General features: G+C 42.3%; 2 protein-coding genes across 5 annotated transcripts in view; one reads left to right on the top strand and one right to left on the bottom strand.

The window, feature by feature from the left end:
• The window catches only part of WDFY4 (WDFY family member 4), a 305713-nt gene that overhangs the window by 61187 nt on the left and 231244 nt on the right, over nucleotides 1-13282 (bottom strand). The window lies entirely within an intron of this gene.
• LRRC18 (leucine rich repeat containing 18) lies at nucleotides 5093-9843 on the top strand. The gene is made up of 2 exons (XM_017885514.1): nucleotides 5093-5933; nucleotides 9082-9843. Exons 1-2 carry the CDS (start codon nucleotides 5170-5172, stop codon nucleotides 9101-9103), a joined length of 786 nt encoding a protein of 261 aa, XP_017741003.1. The 5' UTR covers nucleotides 5093-5169; the 3' UTR covers nucleotides 9104-9843.

Below are 13282 nucleotides of genomic sequence, written 5' to 3'. Positions count from 1 at the left end.
TTTTTTTTTTTTTTTTTTTTTTAGAGTTGTTTGTACTGTTCTCTTACTATCCCTTTAATGCCTGTAGGATTTAGTAAATCCTCCCTTTAACTCCTGATATTTGTAATTTGGCTTCTCTTTCTTTTTTTTTTTTTTTTAATTGTCAGTCTGGCTATCTGTTTCATTAATCTTTTCAAAGAACCGGCTTATACTTTTTTGTACAATTTCAACTCTTTAAATTTGTTAAGGCTTTTTTCATGACCCAAAATATAGTCTGTATTGGTGGATATTCCACATGTACTTGAAAAGAGTTTGTATTCTGCATTTGCTGGGTAGAGTGCTTTATATATGCTTTATATATTCAGATTCAGTTGGTCGGTGGTAATAGTGAGTTATTCTATACTAGCAGTTCTCATATCCAGGCAATTTTGCTCCTCAGTGGACATTTGGCAATGTCAAGAGACATTACTGATTGTTACAACTAGTGGGCAGCTATTGGCAACCAGTGGGTAGACTCTTCCGGCCTTACTCTGCTAAACATTCTACAATGCACAAGACAGGTCTTCCCCCAAGCCCCATAGCCATCCCACCCCTGCTGACAACAAATAATTATCTGGTCTAAAATGTCAATAGAGCCAAGGTTGAGAAACCCTTTTCCTTGCTGATTTTCTCTCTACCTGTTCTATTGACTGCTGAGAGACAAGTATTGATGTCTCCAATTCTAATGGTAAATTTATCCATTCTCCCTTTCAATTTTATGTCTTTGCTTCATTTAAATTGAAGCTCCACTATTAGGTACATACACATTTAGGATTTTTTTGTCTTATTGGTTAAATGCTCATTTTATTAATAAGTAATGGTCTTACTTCAGGTAAATTTTCTTATTCTGAAATATGCTTTATCTGACATTAATAAAGTCACTACATCCTTCCTTTAGTGTTTGCATGGTATGTCTTTTTACATTCTTTTAGTTCAACTCACTGTTGCTTATTTAAAGTATATTTTTTTTATAGACAACATACAATTGGGTCTTTCTATTTTGTAATCTATCCTGATAATTGTGTCTTTTAGTTGGTGCGTGTAGGTCACTTCCATTTAATGTAAGTATTGCTTTCTTTGGATTTCAGTCTATCATTTTAATAGTTGTTTTCTGTTTGCCCCTCTGTTCCCTTTTCCTGCCTTCTTTTGTATTATTTGAATTTTTAAACTCTGTTTTATTCTCATTTATATATTTAGTTTTTTACTATTTACTATATCTTTTTATATATTGCTTTAGTGATTGCTCTGAGGATTAAAATACACATACTTAACTTTACAGCCTACTTAGAATTAATCTTTTACCACTTCAAAAGCAGTGTAAAACTCTTACCACCATATAGGTCTCGCTAACTTCCCCATTATGTAGTAGTTGTCTTATGTATGACATCTACATACTTTGACAACTCCATCACACAGTGTTACTTTTCTTTCAATCACATACATATTTTAGGGGTATTTAGAAGAGAAAAATACTCCACATTTACTCAGATATTTAGCATTTTCATTGCACTTCCTTTATCCTCAAAGTTCTGAGTTCCTCTCTAGTACAGTTTCCCTTTCACCTGAAGAACTTCCTTGGGCATTTCTTTTACAGCAGCTTAGTTAGTGGCAAAAACTTTTATTTTTCACTCATCTGATAATATCTTTATTTTGCCTTCATTTATAAAGCACACTGTCACAGTCTGGGTTGACAGTTCTTTTCTTTCAGCACTTTAAAAAAGATGTTTCCAGCACCTCTGGCCCCTGTGGTTTCTGATGAGAAACCTGCAGTCATTCCTATTGCTGTTCCCCTGTGGGTGATGTGTCATTGTTCTCTGGCAGCGTTCATGTTTTTTCTTTAATTTGGAGCAGGTTGATTATGTGTCTGAGTGTGAATTTATCTTGTTTGGAGTTTGCTAAGCTTCCTTCCTGTGCTTGTAATTTTTATGTTTTTCATCGCTGTTGGAAGTTTTCAGCCATTTTCCTTCAAATGTTTTTCTGCACCACAACTGTTTTTCCACTCTTTCTGAGATACAGGTGTAAGTATAGGTATCAGCAGAGATAGAGATAGAGGCATGTGTCACTTCCTGATGTGAATACCTTCTGAGAAATGCATCCTTGGGTGATTTCATCATTGTGTGAACATCAAAGGGTGCAAACCTAGATGGTATAGCCTACTATAGACCTAGGTAGACTACGTGGTCTAGTCTATTGCTTCCAGGCTACAAACCTGTACAGCATGTTACTGTACTAAACACTATAGGCAATTGTAACACAAGGGTTAGTATTTATGTATCTAAACCTGGAAGAGGTAAAGTAAAATTATAGTATCATAACCTTATGGGACTATTGTCATATATGCAATCTGTCATTGACCAAAACATCATTATGCAGCATATGGCTATACACAGACACACACACAAACACACACACACACACACACACACACACACATTTTTAAAGCAGGACTTTTTACTTTTGAAAAGCACCTAGGTCTATAGTAGGCTATTCCCTTTAGGTTTGTGTAAGTATACTCTTTGATCCCTCAATGAAGAAATCACCTCTGCCTTTAAACAGAGGCAGCTCAGGGCAAGTCCAAAGTTGCTATACAACTTTCGGAATCACTTTTCCTGAATTTCTTCCCCGTTGCAATCTCTCTGAACTCTGTGGCTCTCAGGAGCATCTCTTCTCCCCCCACTTCTTGGTCTTCTGGCTGGATTTTGTTTTCTAAATCCGTTGCACACTTCTTGCAACTGTTTCTGCCTCTAGGGCCAAGTGGCAGTAGGGTAGAGAAAACAAAGCAAGCTCCCCAGCTCTGAGGACCACAGTTTGGTCAAAGACAATGCTTCTCTTCTTCCAGCTTCTAGGTGCCTGCCTGGATGACTCCAGGGACACAGGGTGGCCTGGGATGAGACAGTAGAGAAGCAAGCAAGCAAACAAACAAAAAACAGACCACAAAACAGATTTCCCTTACTGTCTCTGACCTTTAAAAATCCATTTCCTGTTCCTTGGACCAGAAAGAGAGGTTCTTGTTGGAAATCAGAAATCTTTCTGTCCTTATCTGGTGCAAAGTTTTGTGTTCTGGGCTGCCCTTTAGTCCAAAACAAGAGAAATGGTTGAGGGGAGAAAAGGGAGTTCAGGAAACTTGCGGCCAGATTGGTCTTTACTTTGAGTTGTGGATTTCTTCTCCAATCTGCCTGATATCACTTATCTCAGAGTCCCCGGAGTGTGTCTCTCTGCATTGTGCCCAAGGCTTTACTTGCTTTCAGGAGTCTGTGACCAAGTGAGCATACCCAATCTTAACTGGACTTGGATTCTACTTTGTTTTTTAAGCTGCTTTATCCCATCTGGTTTCTCAGAGCTGAATGATATAGACAGTTCCATATTGGTGAACATGGTGCTGGCTCTGGAAACCAGCCAATTATGCCCGAAAATAGGGAGTCCACCATTTTTAGAGACTAGGGTGAGCTTACAAGGCCTGTGTAAATGAACATCAATGCTGCCAAGAGCTAAGAACTGTCATTGGTTTACTGTGGAGACCACTATCTATTCCAGGGGGCTGTGATCCATCAGGCCTTTCACAGGGTAGGACCCTCTGACCCTTCAGCCGTGAGTGGTGACAGTAGAATTTACAGTAGGTGTGAGACAGGCTTGCACACATTTCCCTTTGACACTGGGTGACGAAAACATATAACTATATCCCCACACAGCCTGATTGCTCAATATTCATGTGCTATATCAACTTGGGTTCTAATAAAAGGTGTAGGTGATGAAGTACAGAGACGGTAGAGCACCTCTCCCTGCCCATCTCTGCAGGGAACAGAGGCAATGCAAGTTTGTGTCTCCCAAGGGCATACTTCTGCCTGGTTTGGAAATCTTGGTACCCCCCAAAAAAAGAAAAAAAAAATCAACAAGCAGGAGGCACTGAGTTGTTAAAAAGAAAAGGGGGTCCCAGAACTAAACAGAACAAGAGTTGCATCCTCTTTCTGGCTGCAGACCTTCCTCACTTCTGAGCCTTGGTCTCGCTACAATAGGGGTAATGCTGTGGATCTTGTTGTTGAGGATTAGAAACAATATGTGTGGCGATTTTTAATAACTAACATTAATCAAGCTATTACTATGCACCAGGCACTGTTATAAGTGCTTTATAGTAGATCATTTACCCCCCCTCAGAGCTCTGTAAGGGCGTCTGTTTTCACAAATAAGAAAACACAAGCACAGAGAATTTAAGAAGATTGTGAGTAGAGTAGAGTTGGACTTCTAAGTCAAGCATGCAGAAGACAGAATCCCCATCACATCATATTGACATTCTGCTTCCCCGCACTGAGGCAGTCACGGCCATTTATCAAGTTTCTGCAGAGGAGTTGAAGTCCAGTGTGAAGGATGTGAGAGGAGGAGAGAAGGGGCAGGAGATGGAAAAGACAGCATTCTCCATGAGCTTTGCCAGCACCCTTCATCCCCCTGTGTGCTCATGACGGGGAGCTGTGGTGCTGCTGGGCCCAGCAATAGCACACTCTGATACTCCTGGGCTGAGCAATAGGCTTTTCCACATGGCTACTGTTGCACTGTAGCCAAGGCCTCACTAGTTCCTCTGGGTCCATGAGGTGAAGAGGGATGGGAGCAGTCGGTCTTAGTACCCACCTTATTCTCTAAGATCCAGGCTTATGTTGGCTTGAAAACTCAGTCCCTCCCCCAAGAACCTGTATGATAACTTAAGGAAATCCTAGCTTTAAGCAGGGGTCTAGGAAGGGACAGATATCTAAGGACACACACACACATGACCCTGGGTGGGGGGTACTTGACAGTCTGGGACAGTGGAGAGGATTTATAAGTCAGGGCATGGCACAGCTAGAGGGACATTTAGTGTCCTTCAGGCTGACCCTACACCTCCTATTTTAACATCCAAGAAAATCAAAGTCTGAAGAAGGCACACAGTTTGCTGACAATCTGTGGCTGGGCTGGGTCCACTTTGCCCTGACTTCTCTTCGCAATCCTCTTTCTTGCTTTTTAAACCACTGGAGAGCAAAGCATCATGACGTGGGGGAGCCCAGTGCCCTCTGGCATCTCCTAACCAGATGTTTTCTTATCTTTCAGCAGTTTTCATGATTTTCCTCACACTGGTCACTATCCAATCAGAACAACAAACTTCTAACACTCCCTTACTAAAAGAACATGGCTAAGGGCGAGAAAGGCCCCAAAGGCAAGAAGATCACCCTCAAGGTGGCCAAGAATTGCATCAAAATCACTTTTGATGGGAAAAAGCGCCTTGACTTGAGCAAGATGGGAATTACCACCTTCCCTAAGTGTATTCTGCGCCTCAATGACGTGGACGAGCTGGACCTTAGCCGGAATCTGATCAGGAAGATCCCTGACTCCATCTCCAAGTTCCAGAACCTCCGGTGGCTGGACCTGCACAGCAACTACATAGACAAGCTGCCTGAGTCCATTGGGCAGATGACCAGCCTGCTCTACCTCAACGTCAGCAACAACCGGCTGACCAGCAACGGGCTACCCATGGAGCTGAAGCAACTAAAGAACATCCGCACTGTGAACCTAGGCTTGAACCACCTGGACAGCGTGCCCACCACGCTGGGGGCCCTGAAGGAGCTCCATGAGGTAGGGCTCCATGACAACCTACTGAACAACATCCCTGTGAGCATCTCTAAGCTCCCCAAGCTGAAAAAGCTCAACATAAAGCGGAACCCCTTTCCAAAGCCAGACGAGTCGGAAACGTTCATAGACTCCATCAGGAGGCTGGAGAACTTGTATGTGGTGGAGGAGAAGGATCTGTGTGCAGCTTGCCTGAGAAAATGCCAAAACGCCCGGGACAAGCTGAATAGAATCAAGAACATGGCCATGATGACACCAAGAAAGACCATCTTTCCCAATCTGATCTCACCCAATTCCATGGCCAAGGACTCCTGGGAAGACTGGAGGTGACTGGGACCCTGACCCTGAGGCAGAAGGGAAAGAGAGAGGGAGGGAAGAGGGCAGTGGGCTGCATCCACAGGAAACCAAGGGCTCTCCTGTGGCTGCAGCAGCTCTTTCAGCCAAGCCGATAAAACTCCTTTCTTTACTTCCTCAGCACGTGATTGTGTTGATTGAAGGGCTTTTGGTTCCTTGCCATTCCACACATTTCTTCCTCCTCTGCACACACACTCACAAGTACAGGCACAGTGAGTCAGGAAGGGACTGTCCATGTCCATCCTACTCTTACCCCCAGATCTCTCTTGTTTACCGCTGTGGCCTAGGCAGCTAATGCCACCACACACTCCCTATCGCTGGCATTTCAGAACCCACCACCAGCTCCCAAATGCGAAGTTTATTCAGTGGAAATGTTTTGGGTCTGGGCTTCAAAGGCAAGGAATCTCAGAGCATGAGTTTGTAAGAAAGTAGATGAGCACTTGGGTAGGGGACAGAGGTGGGCCACAGAAATGGGCAGGTTTTATTATTAAGGCATCAATAGGCAGATAGCTTCCTGGGCCCAAAGCAATGTTTTCTCTCTGAACTGAGCTTGCACAACTTGCTCTAGGAGCTTTCTTGGCTAAATCTGCAGACCTCTGACTGGCTGTGAATGAATGAAGTTGCACTACCATCCTATTACATTCGGTGTTCTTCCAGACCCTCATGGGAGGAAGGAAAGAATGGTGGCAAGTATGGATTGGTGCATTCAATAAATCAACACCTTACTCGGCAGGGGCCATGTCCCTTTGGGGAAAGCTTGGCTTGCCTGGTGCAAGCTGGTGGAGAGAGTAACTGAAATGAGATGGGGCAGAGCACCATTGTCTGAGGCATTCAGGAGATCCTGGTTGTGGATGTGCAGGGCTGGCCTGGCACAGAGAAAAGCCAAAGATTCTGAGGTTGGACAGATCTAGGTCCATGGCAACTCTGCTTCTGACTTGGCATCCCCTTGGGCACCTAACATAGCTTTGGTTCCCTCACTTGTGAAGTGGAAATAATGCTATACCTAACTCCAAGGGTTCTGTGCCTCTAAAACAGGCAGCACATGGAGAACATACTCAGCAGAAGCCAGTTCTCTTCTAGAACCATAACTTGGTTCATTGCAAAGCTGAAATACTACTTTGAACAGTGGTGCCAGTTGTGCTATATCTTTTGGTAGAAAATGACAGCAACCAAGTCAATCCTCACAATAGCTGAGAACCTTCTCTGGCCTCACTGTGTACCATACTCTCACACCTTCATGTGCATAAAAGAAATGAATCAAGAATGATACCTTGAGGGAGGCTTTTCTCCCCCAGGACTTTCCTATGTTGGTGGCAAGTTTGCTGACTGGATGATGAGAAGCATCAAGAGGCATCCATCAGTGAAGTGGTATTAACTTCTTTCCTCCTCACATTGTCAACCACAGCACACGGCACACTTCATTTCTTCACACCCTGCTGCTTACTTCCTCTCGTAATGCTTAACTACGACAACCCTATCATGTTTCTAAAACCTTGGGAGAGCTAGATTCAAAATTTTCATTTTAGTTTTTCCCTTTATTAAATGTTTTTCATTGTAGAAGTAACAGAACCACAACATACTACTAAATATAGTAGCTTAAAGCATCCATCATTCTACAGTATAAGTCAGCGGCAATGCTGGCAGAGTTCCTTACTAGTTATTTTTCTATATATATTTTTATACATAGTTAAAATTATAGCATTCCTGTCATTTCTGTCCTGCTTTGAAACCCATGCTGTTACCTGGTATTAATAACCACACTTTAAAACGTCTGCAAGATAGTTATTCTTATAGATATACATAACTATAAGTTACTGTTGTACCTTTAAGTTATTTTCAGGTTTCACTAATGGGAATAGTCTTGTGATGAGAGCCTATATAACTAAAACATTTAAAAATATTTTTAATTATTTCCTTGGCATGGCCTCATTATTGGAAATATTGTGTTAAAGGGTGTGTTTTAACAATAATGTTGATACATGCCATCAAGTAGCTCATAAAAGGTTTACACACATTTATATGTGCCTACCAGTAATGTAGTAGAGAACCCATTTCACGGCATCCTTGCCAGCACTGAGCATTGTCCTTCACATTTTTCTCTTCACCTAATGTCCGAAATGACTCATGAGAACCCCTTCTGAAGCTGAGGGGAGCAACCGTGTCTGAGACATGTGTGATGAGACACCATGCTGTAGGTATAGGAGCCACCGCTAGCCTGCCAGGTCTTGGACATGTCCACAAGGGAGCCAATCTGCTATTTCAGTCACTTCATCTCTGACCCAAAAGGTATAGAATCCATGCAGAGATGTATGATCGAGACAGAGTGCTGGATAGCTACATGAAGACTTTCCATTTCAGTTTTTCCCCCTTCAGACACTTTTTCTTTAGAATTAATTTTCCCTCCTTAGGTATTCAAAAGGTTCAGCAAAGGAGAGAAGTTAAGAGAAACATCAAGGTTACAGATCCCACCTGGTGCCTTAGGGTTTGCCTGTCCACATCCTCCCTTCCCCACTGCAGCACTCTCCTTGCCATGCTTGGTCCTCAACACCTTACTTGCTGCCAACTGCTTGGCTGACCTGACACTCACTCCAGTCTTGCTCTGGGGCTTTATCATGCTTTCCCTCTTATCATACATCTCAGGAAGGAGTTTCAAGTGCATTTAACTTTACCAGGATTGAGACATACCCAGGCAGTGAGCTGGGTTTGCCTCAGTGTGTTCAAGTCAGACACCTCTTTAGCCAAGAAATGCTGGCAGCAGGACGAAGCAGACTAGAGATAGAGACCGGTTAGGAGGCATCTTCTGCATCCTATTTCTTTGTCTGCCAAGGAAAAGGTTTGATGTTGGTGTTCCTTCATGCTCTAAAATACCTCAGTCACCTTTACTTCTTATAAATTGAATTAAGCATAAAGATACTTCATAGGAAAGCCTTGGGGGTTCTCTTTCCTCAAATACAAACAACAACAACAACAACAACAACAACAAAAACACCCTATTCACACTAACCTGACCATCCTGAAGACCAGGCATGACCTTGGTGAGCTGGTGTGACCTCTGCCTTTGCTGTGTTTTCCTCTGTGGTCTGGAGCAATTGCCTCACTTTCTTTTGTCTCCATCCCCAGAATACGCTCAACATCTTCCTAGCGTAGCTGTGGCAAAAACTTGAAGACTACTCAGCTAACAGAATAAAAGACTCTGAAGAGGAGAAGCCCCTAGTTAGGAGAAGACAGAGTGGCAAGAGAGATGTTCTGGAAACCAGGCTCGCCGGAGCTAGCCAAGTATCCGACTTGCTTCTCAAATTCACTTCACCTCCCTTAGCTTTAGCTCACTTGCATGTGAAAATGACTTTGGGAAATATTTGATGTGGTTTTAAAAATGTATATAGAGGAAAAAATTTAAGAAAATTACAGATTATATATTATAGACAACTAAATATTTAAGACTTTAAGACTTAAAAGGCTTACTGCCTCTACATTTCACTCAGACTAGCACATCTCGATGCCAGTAGACTGTGATGTTTGTGTAGGTATGACATACTGCCATGGTTTGCACATTTGTCCCCTCCAAACCTCATGTTGAGATTTGATCCCCAGTGTTGGAGGTGCAGCCTAATGGAAGGTCATGGGGGTGGATCCCTCATGAATGGCCTGGTGCCATCCTCTTGGTAATGAGTGAGTTCTCACTGTATTAGATCCTGTTGAAAATCGATCGTTAAAAAGAGCTTGGCACATCCCTCTTCTCTCTCTCTCTCTTCTTCTCACCAAGTGATGCCTGCTCTCCTTCGCCTTCCACCATACCTATACCCTAAAGCCCTCACCAGGAGGTGCTGGCACCTATACAGCTTGCAAGAACCATGACCCAAATAAATTTCTTTTCTTTATAAATAGTCTTAAATATTCCTTTATAGCAATGCTAAGACACCTCAACCAACTCCAATTTATACAAAAGTTATATAGAAAATATTCTAAAAAATACTATAGATAAGGTAGAATTTTAACAAATCTTTCAGTGGTGCATAGGTAGGCAGGAAAAAGAAAACAGAGAAATGAACAGGAAAAAACAAAAAATAAAATAAAGTGGCAGACTTGTATTCTAACATTTTGATAATTACAATAAATGTAAATGATCTGCTTTATTTGTAATGACCACAAAATAGAAACAACCAAATGTTGCTCAATGCACAAATTGTTAAACAAACTCTGGTATATTTCTCTCATGCAATACTACTCAGCAATAAAGAGGAACAGACTATTGATACATGCAACAACTTGAATGTATCTCAATGGCACTATTTTCAGCTAAAACAAAAATGCCCATCTCCAAAAGTCACATACTCTATGATTCCATGTATAGAACAGTCTCTAAATGAAAAAATAATAGATACGAAAAACAGATTCATGATTCCCAGGATTTAAGGATGGTGGGGGAAGACAGGGAGGTAGGCATAACTGTAAAGTGGTAGCACAGAGATATCTTTGTGGTGATAAAATAACTGTGTATGTCCATTGTGCAGGTGGTTACCCAAATCTACATATGATACAATGACAAAGAACTAGGCATACACATGTACCAGTGTCAATGTCCTGGTTCTGAAATTGTGCTATAGTTATATAAAATGTAACCATGGTGGGGGGGATATTAAGTGAAAGGTGCACAGAGTCTCTCTGTACTATTTTTGCAGCTGTGAATCAATATTTTGAAATAAAAACAAACAAAAAAAAATCTTACAGCCTAGATGCAACAATTAACAGATCCTTATACATCTGCCCAGTGCTGATTTATGAGGCATTATGGCAAGCTTAAAGTGAGAATCTAAAACACCGAGTCAGCCTGGAGATACAATTGAAGCACACAGTAAGGCAATTCAGGCACCTTAACCTCGACTCAGCTGGCTAATCTAAAATTACCCATTGTTGATCTTATTCTTGCAGATTCCTGAAAAAGTTGTTAAAATAAATAGAAACTGCATGAATTCTCTATGCCCCAGGTTTTCTGGAGGTAGCTGGGCACAGGTGGCAATTAGGATGGGAGAAACCTTGAACCAGTGGGTTGCTCATTGCTATTCCTGGGCATTTGCACACCTGTTCCCCACCCCTGGTGGTGTGGGAGTATAAAGGTTGTGGAAGCAATGTGGCTGGGTAGAGTTGGAAGGAAAAAGGGCAGGCTTGCTGCAGTGACTGGGGCTTGCATCAGGCTTTTGCCCTGGGAGGGATCTGAGGTTACAGCTAAGGATACAGCAGAGACGAGGCATGAACCGAGTGTAGCCAGACAAAGATGAACATGGAATGCGGTCGGGGCCAAGGTCTGAGCATGACCTAGGCAGAATGGCCAGGGCTCGGATGCTCATGGCCCACGAAGCCCACCGTGTGAACAAGCTCCTACACGCTGCAGCACTGGCTGTCACTCTCATTTTGAGTCTGCAGCCAGGTGCCATTCGCCTCTGGTCCCAGTGACTCCGGTATAGACACAGGGTATGAGTAGTTTGGTCTCCACAGTTGGCTCCCAGGGCTTCAGTTCAGCAAGAAACCCAAGGACATGCTTCTCTACTCCGTGGTGGAGCCGGCACTACCTTTACCAGTTAAGCAATTGTGTATCTTACAGATCTGTAGCCAACAGCATGAATCTCTAGGGGGCAGGATCGAAGGAGGAGAAATGCTAGGAAGGGGAACTTGAACTTTAGCCTCCCCCCAGCTAACTGTAGTTCCTCTGGAGTATGGTTAATTTTTCATGGATGCTCATATTCTCATGGGAATCGCATAGGTTCTTATGGTTGTTTTTCTAAATTATTTGTCTTTCATTATTTTTCAGAGAGCATCTCTAAAGGAAACAATAAACAAAATGTTCAAGTGTAAAACTTTGCACCCTCAAAATAAATTTCATTCTAAACATTATATATAAAAAATTTATAGAATTAAGAAATGATTTCAGGAACTGCAAATACCCAGGTACAATCAGGCCCTGAATGTAAGTGCCATCTCACGCCCAAAAGCTTTCTCCAGCCCGGGGACGCTTTTGCCTCAATGACATGGTGGATGTTCCAGTTTAGCCAAAATATGTGCTGAGCCCAAGAGAGATTTGAGAGAAAGAGAATCAGATAGGCATCCTAGCCTTGTATTTCTCTGAGTTTTCTAAACTCTGGGCTCAGTATGAACTGAGGTCATTAGAAAGCAATGTAACTGAGTCAGGTAATGTTAGCTTCCCAAAGAAATGCCTGTACAAAAATAAGTGTGAATGTTAGGCTCCCATTCCTGCAGAGAACTGATGCAGAGAATTAGGTTCCCCAGCACTCTTTTGTATGTTTTATTAAAAGGAATTGCCACCTTTGGTACCCATGATCCTTTAGAGAAGAACCAAATTTGATATTCAGCACTAAGAGAAAATATGTTCCAGAAATAAAAAAAAAGGTTGCAAAAGCCTGTTTCTTATTATATATCCCTGGAAAATAATATAAGCCAACATGATTGTTTGTTTTAGTTTTCTTAGTCTCAGTACAATTAGAGTAACTAAATCACTCCACATGATCACATCTATATTTTTCCCCTTCGAAGGAGTGTTGGCTAATTGTTAAAGGATGGTTGTACCCTGTGTTTAATTTTGAAGCTGTCTGTAGCCCTTTCTGGAAGGGCATGAGTACATTTAAGTGTGAGGATGTGTGTTTATCCACAAGAGCATTCCAGCTAGCTGCCCCCTTCCCCTGCAGTTCCTGCCATCATTTCTCCTTTTCTGATTCATCTTTTTACATCTCAAAGATCCTGCCGGTATTCAACACCACAGAACAGGACTCATCCAACAGCTCCAGCTGGCATATGTTAGAAGGCCCTGTCAGCTTGCAGAACCTTGCACCCCACAGAAGTCTGAAAAGGCTGCCATGCTGTCTTCAAAAGGTTCAGTCCTGTACCATGGGGACAGGATTCATGCAGGCTTTACAAGTATTTTCCACTTGGAATTCAGGCCCAGAGAGCCTCCTTAGTGTGTGTGTGTGTGTGTGTGTGTGTGTGTGTGTATATATACATACATATATGTATATATATATATATATAGTTATGGAGGCAATCATTGTCACTGAAAGCCTCAGCAAAACTCTGGTACCAAAAGCTCTCATTTCCTGTGCATGTGGGATGGTGTCCAAAGGAGCCACATGAGTCATCGAAAGCTGAAGGTTTAGGACATGAAAATCTGTAGCCTAGGCCAAGGGTCATGGGCCAGTTGAAAACCCTCAGAACGGCACACACACCCCCTTAATAGGTAAGAAGTCCACATTCATTAGAGTGACTAACAAGCAGCTAGGCATTTTCTTTTTTCTTTTTTTTTTTTTTTTTTTTT

The sequence above is a fragment of the Rhinopithecus bieti genome, unplaced genomic scaffold, assembly GCF_001698545.2.
Source record: "Rhinopithecus bieti isolate Rb0 unplaced genomic scaffold, ASM169854v2 scaffold_15143, whole genome shotgun sequence".
Classification (NCBI taxonomy): Eukaryota; Metazoa; Chordata; class Mammalia; order Primates; family Cercopithecidae; genus Rhinopithecus; species Rhinopithecus bieti.
This window is presented reverse-complemented; position numbering and strand designations above follow the sequence as displayed.

Coding starts and splice junctions, on each gene's coding strand:
- LRRC18 (XM_017885514.1), top strand. CDS start 5,170: ATGGCTAAGGGCGAGAAAGGCCCCAAAGGCAAGAAGATCACCCTCAAG. Junction 5,934..9,081: donor GACTCCTGGGAAGACTGGAG/GTGACTGGGACC, acceptor CTCCATCCCCAG/AATACGCTCAACATCTTCCT.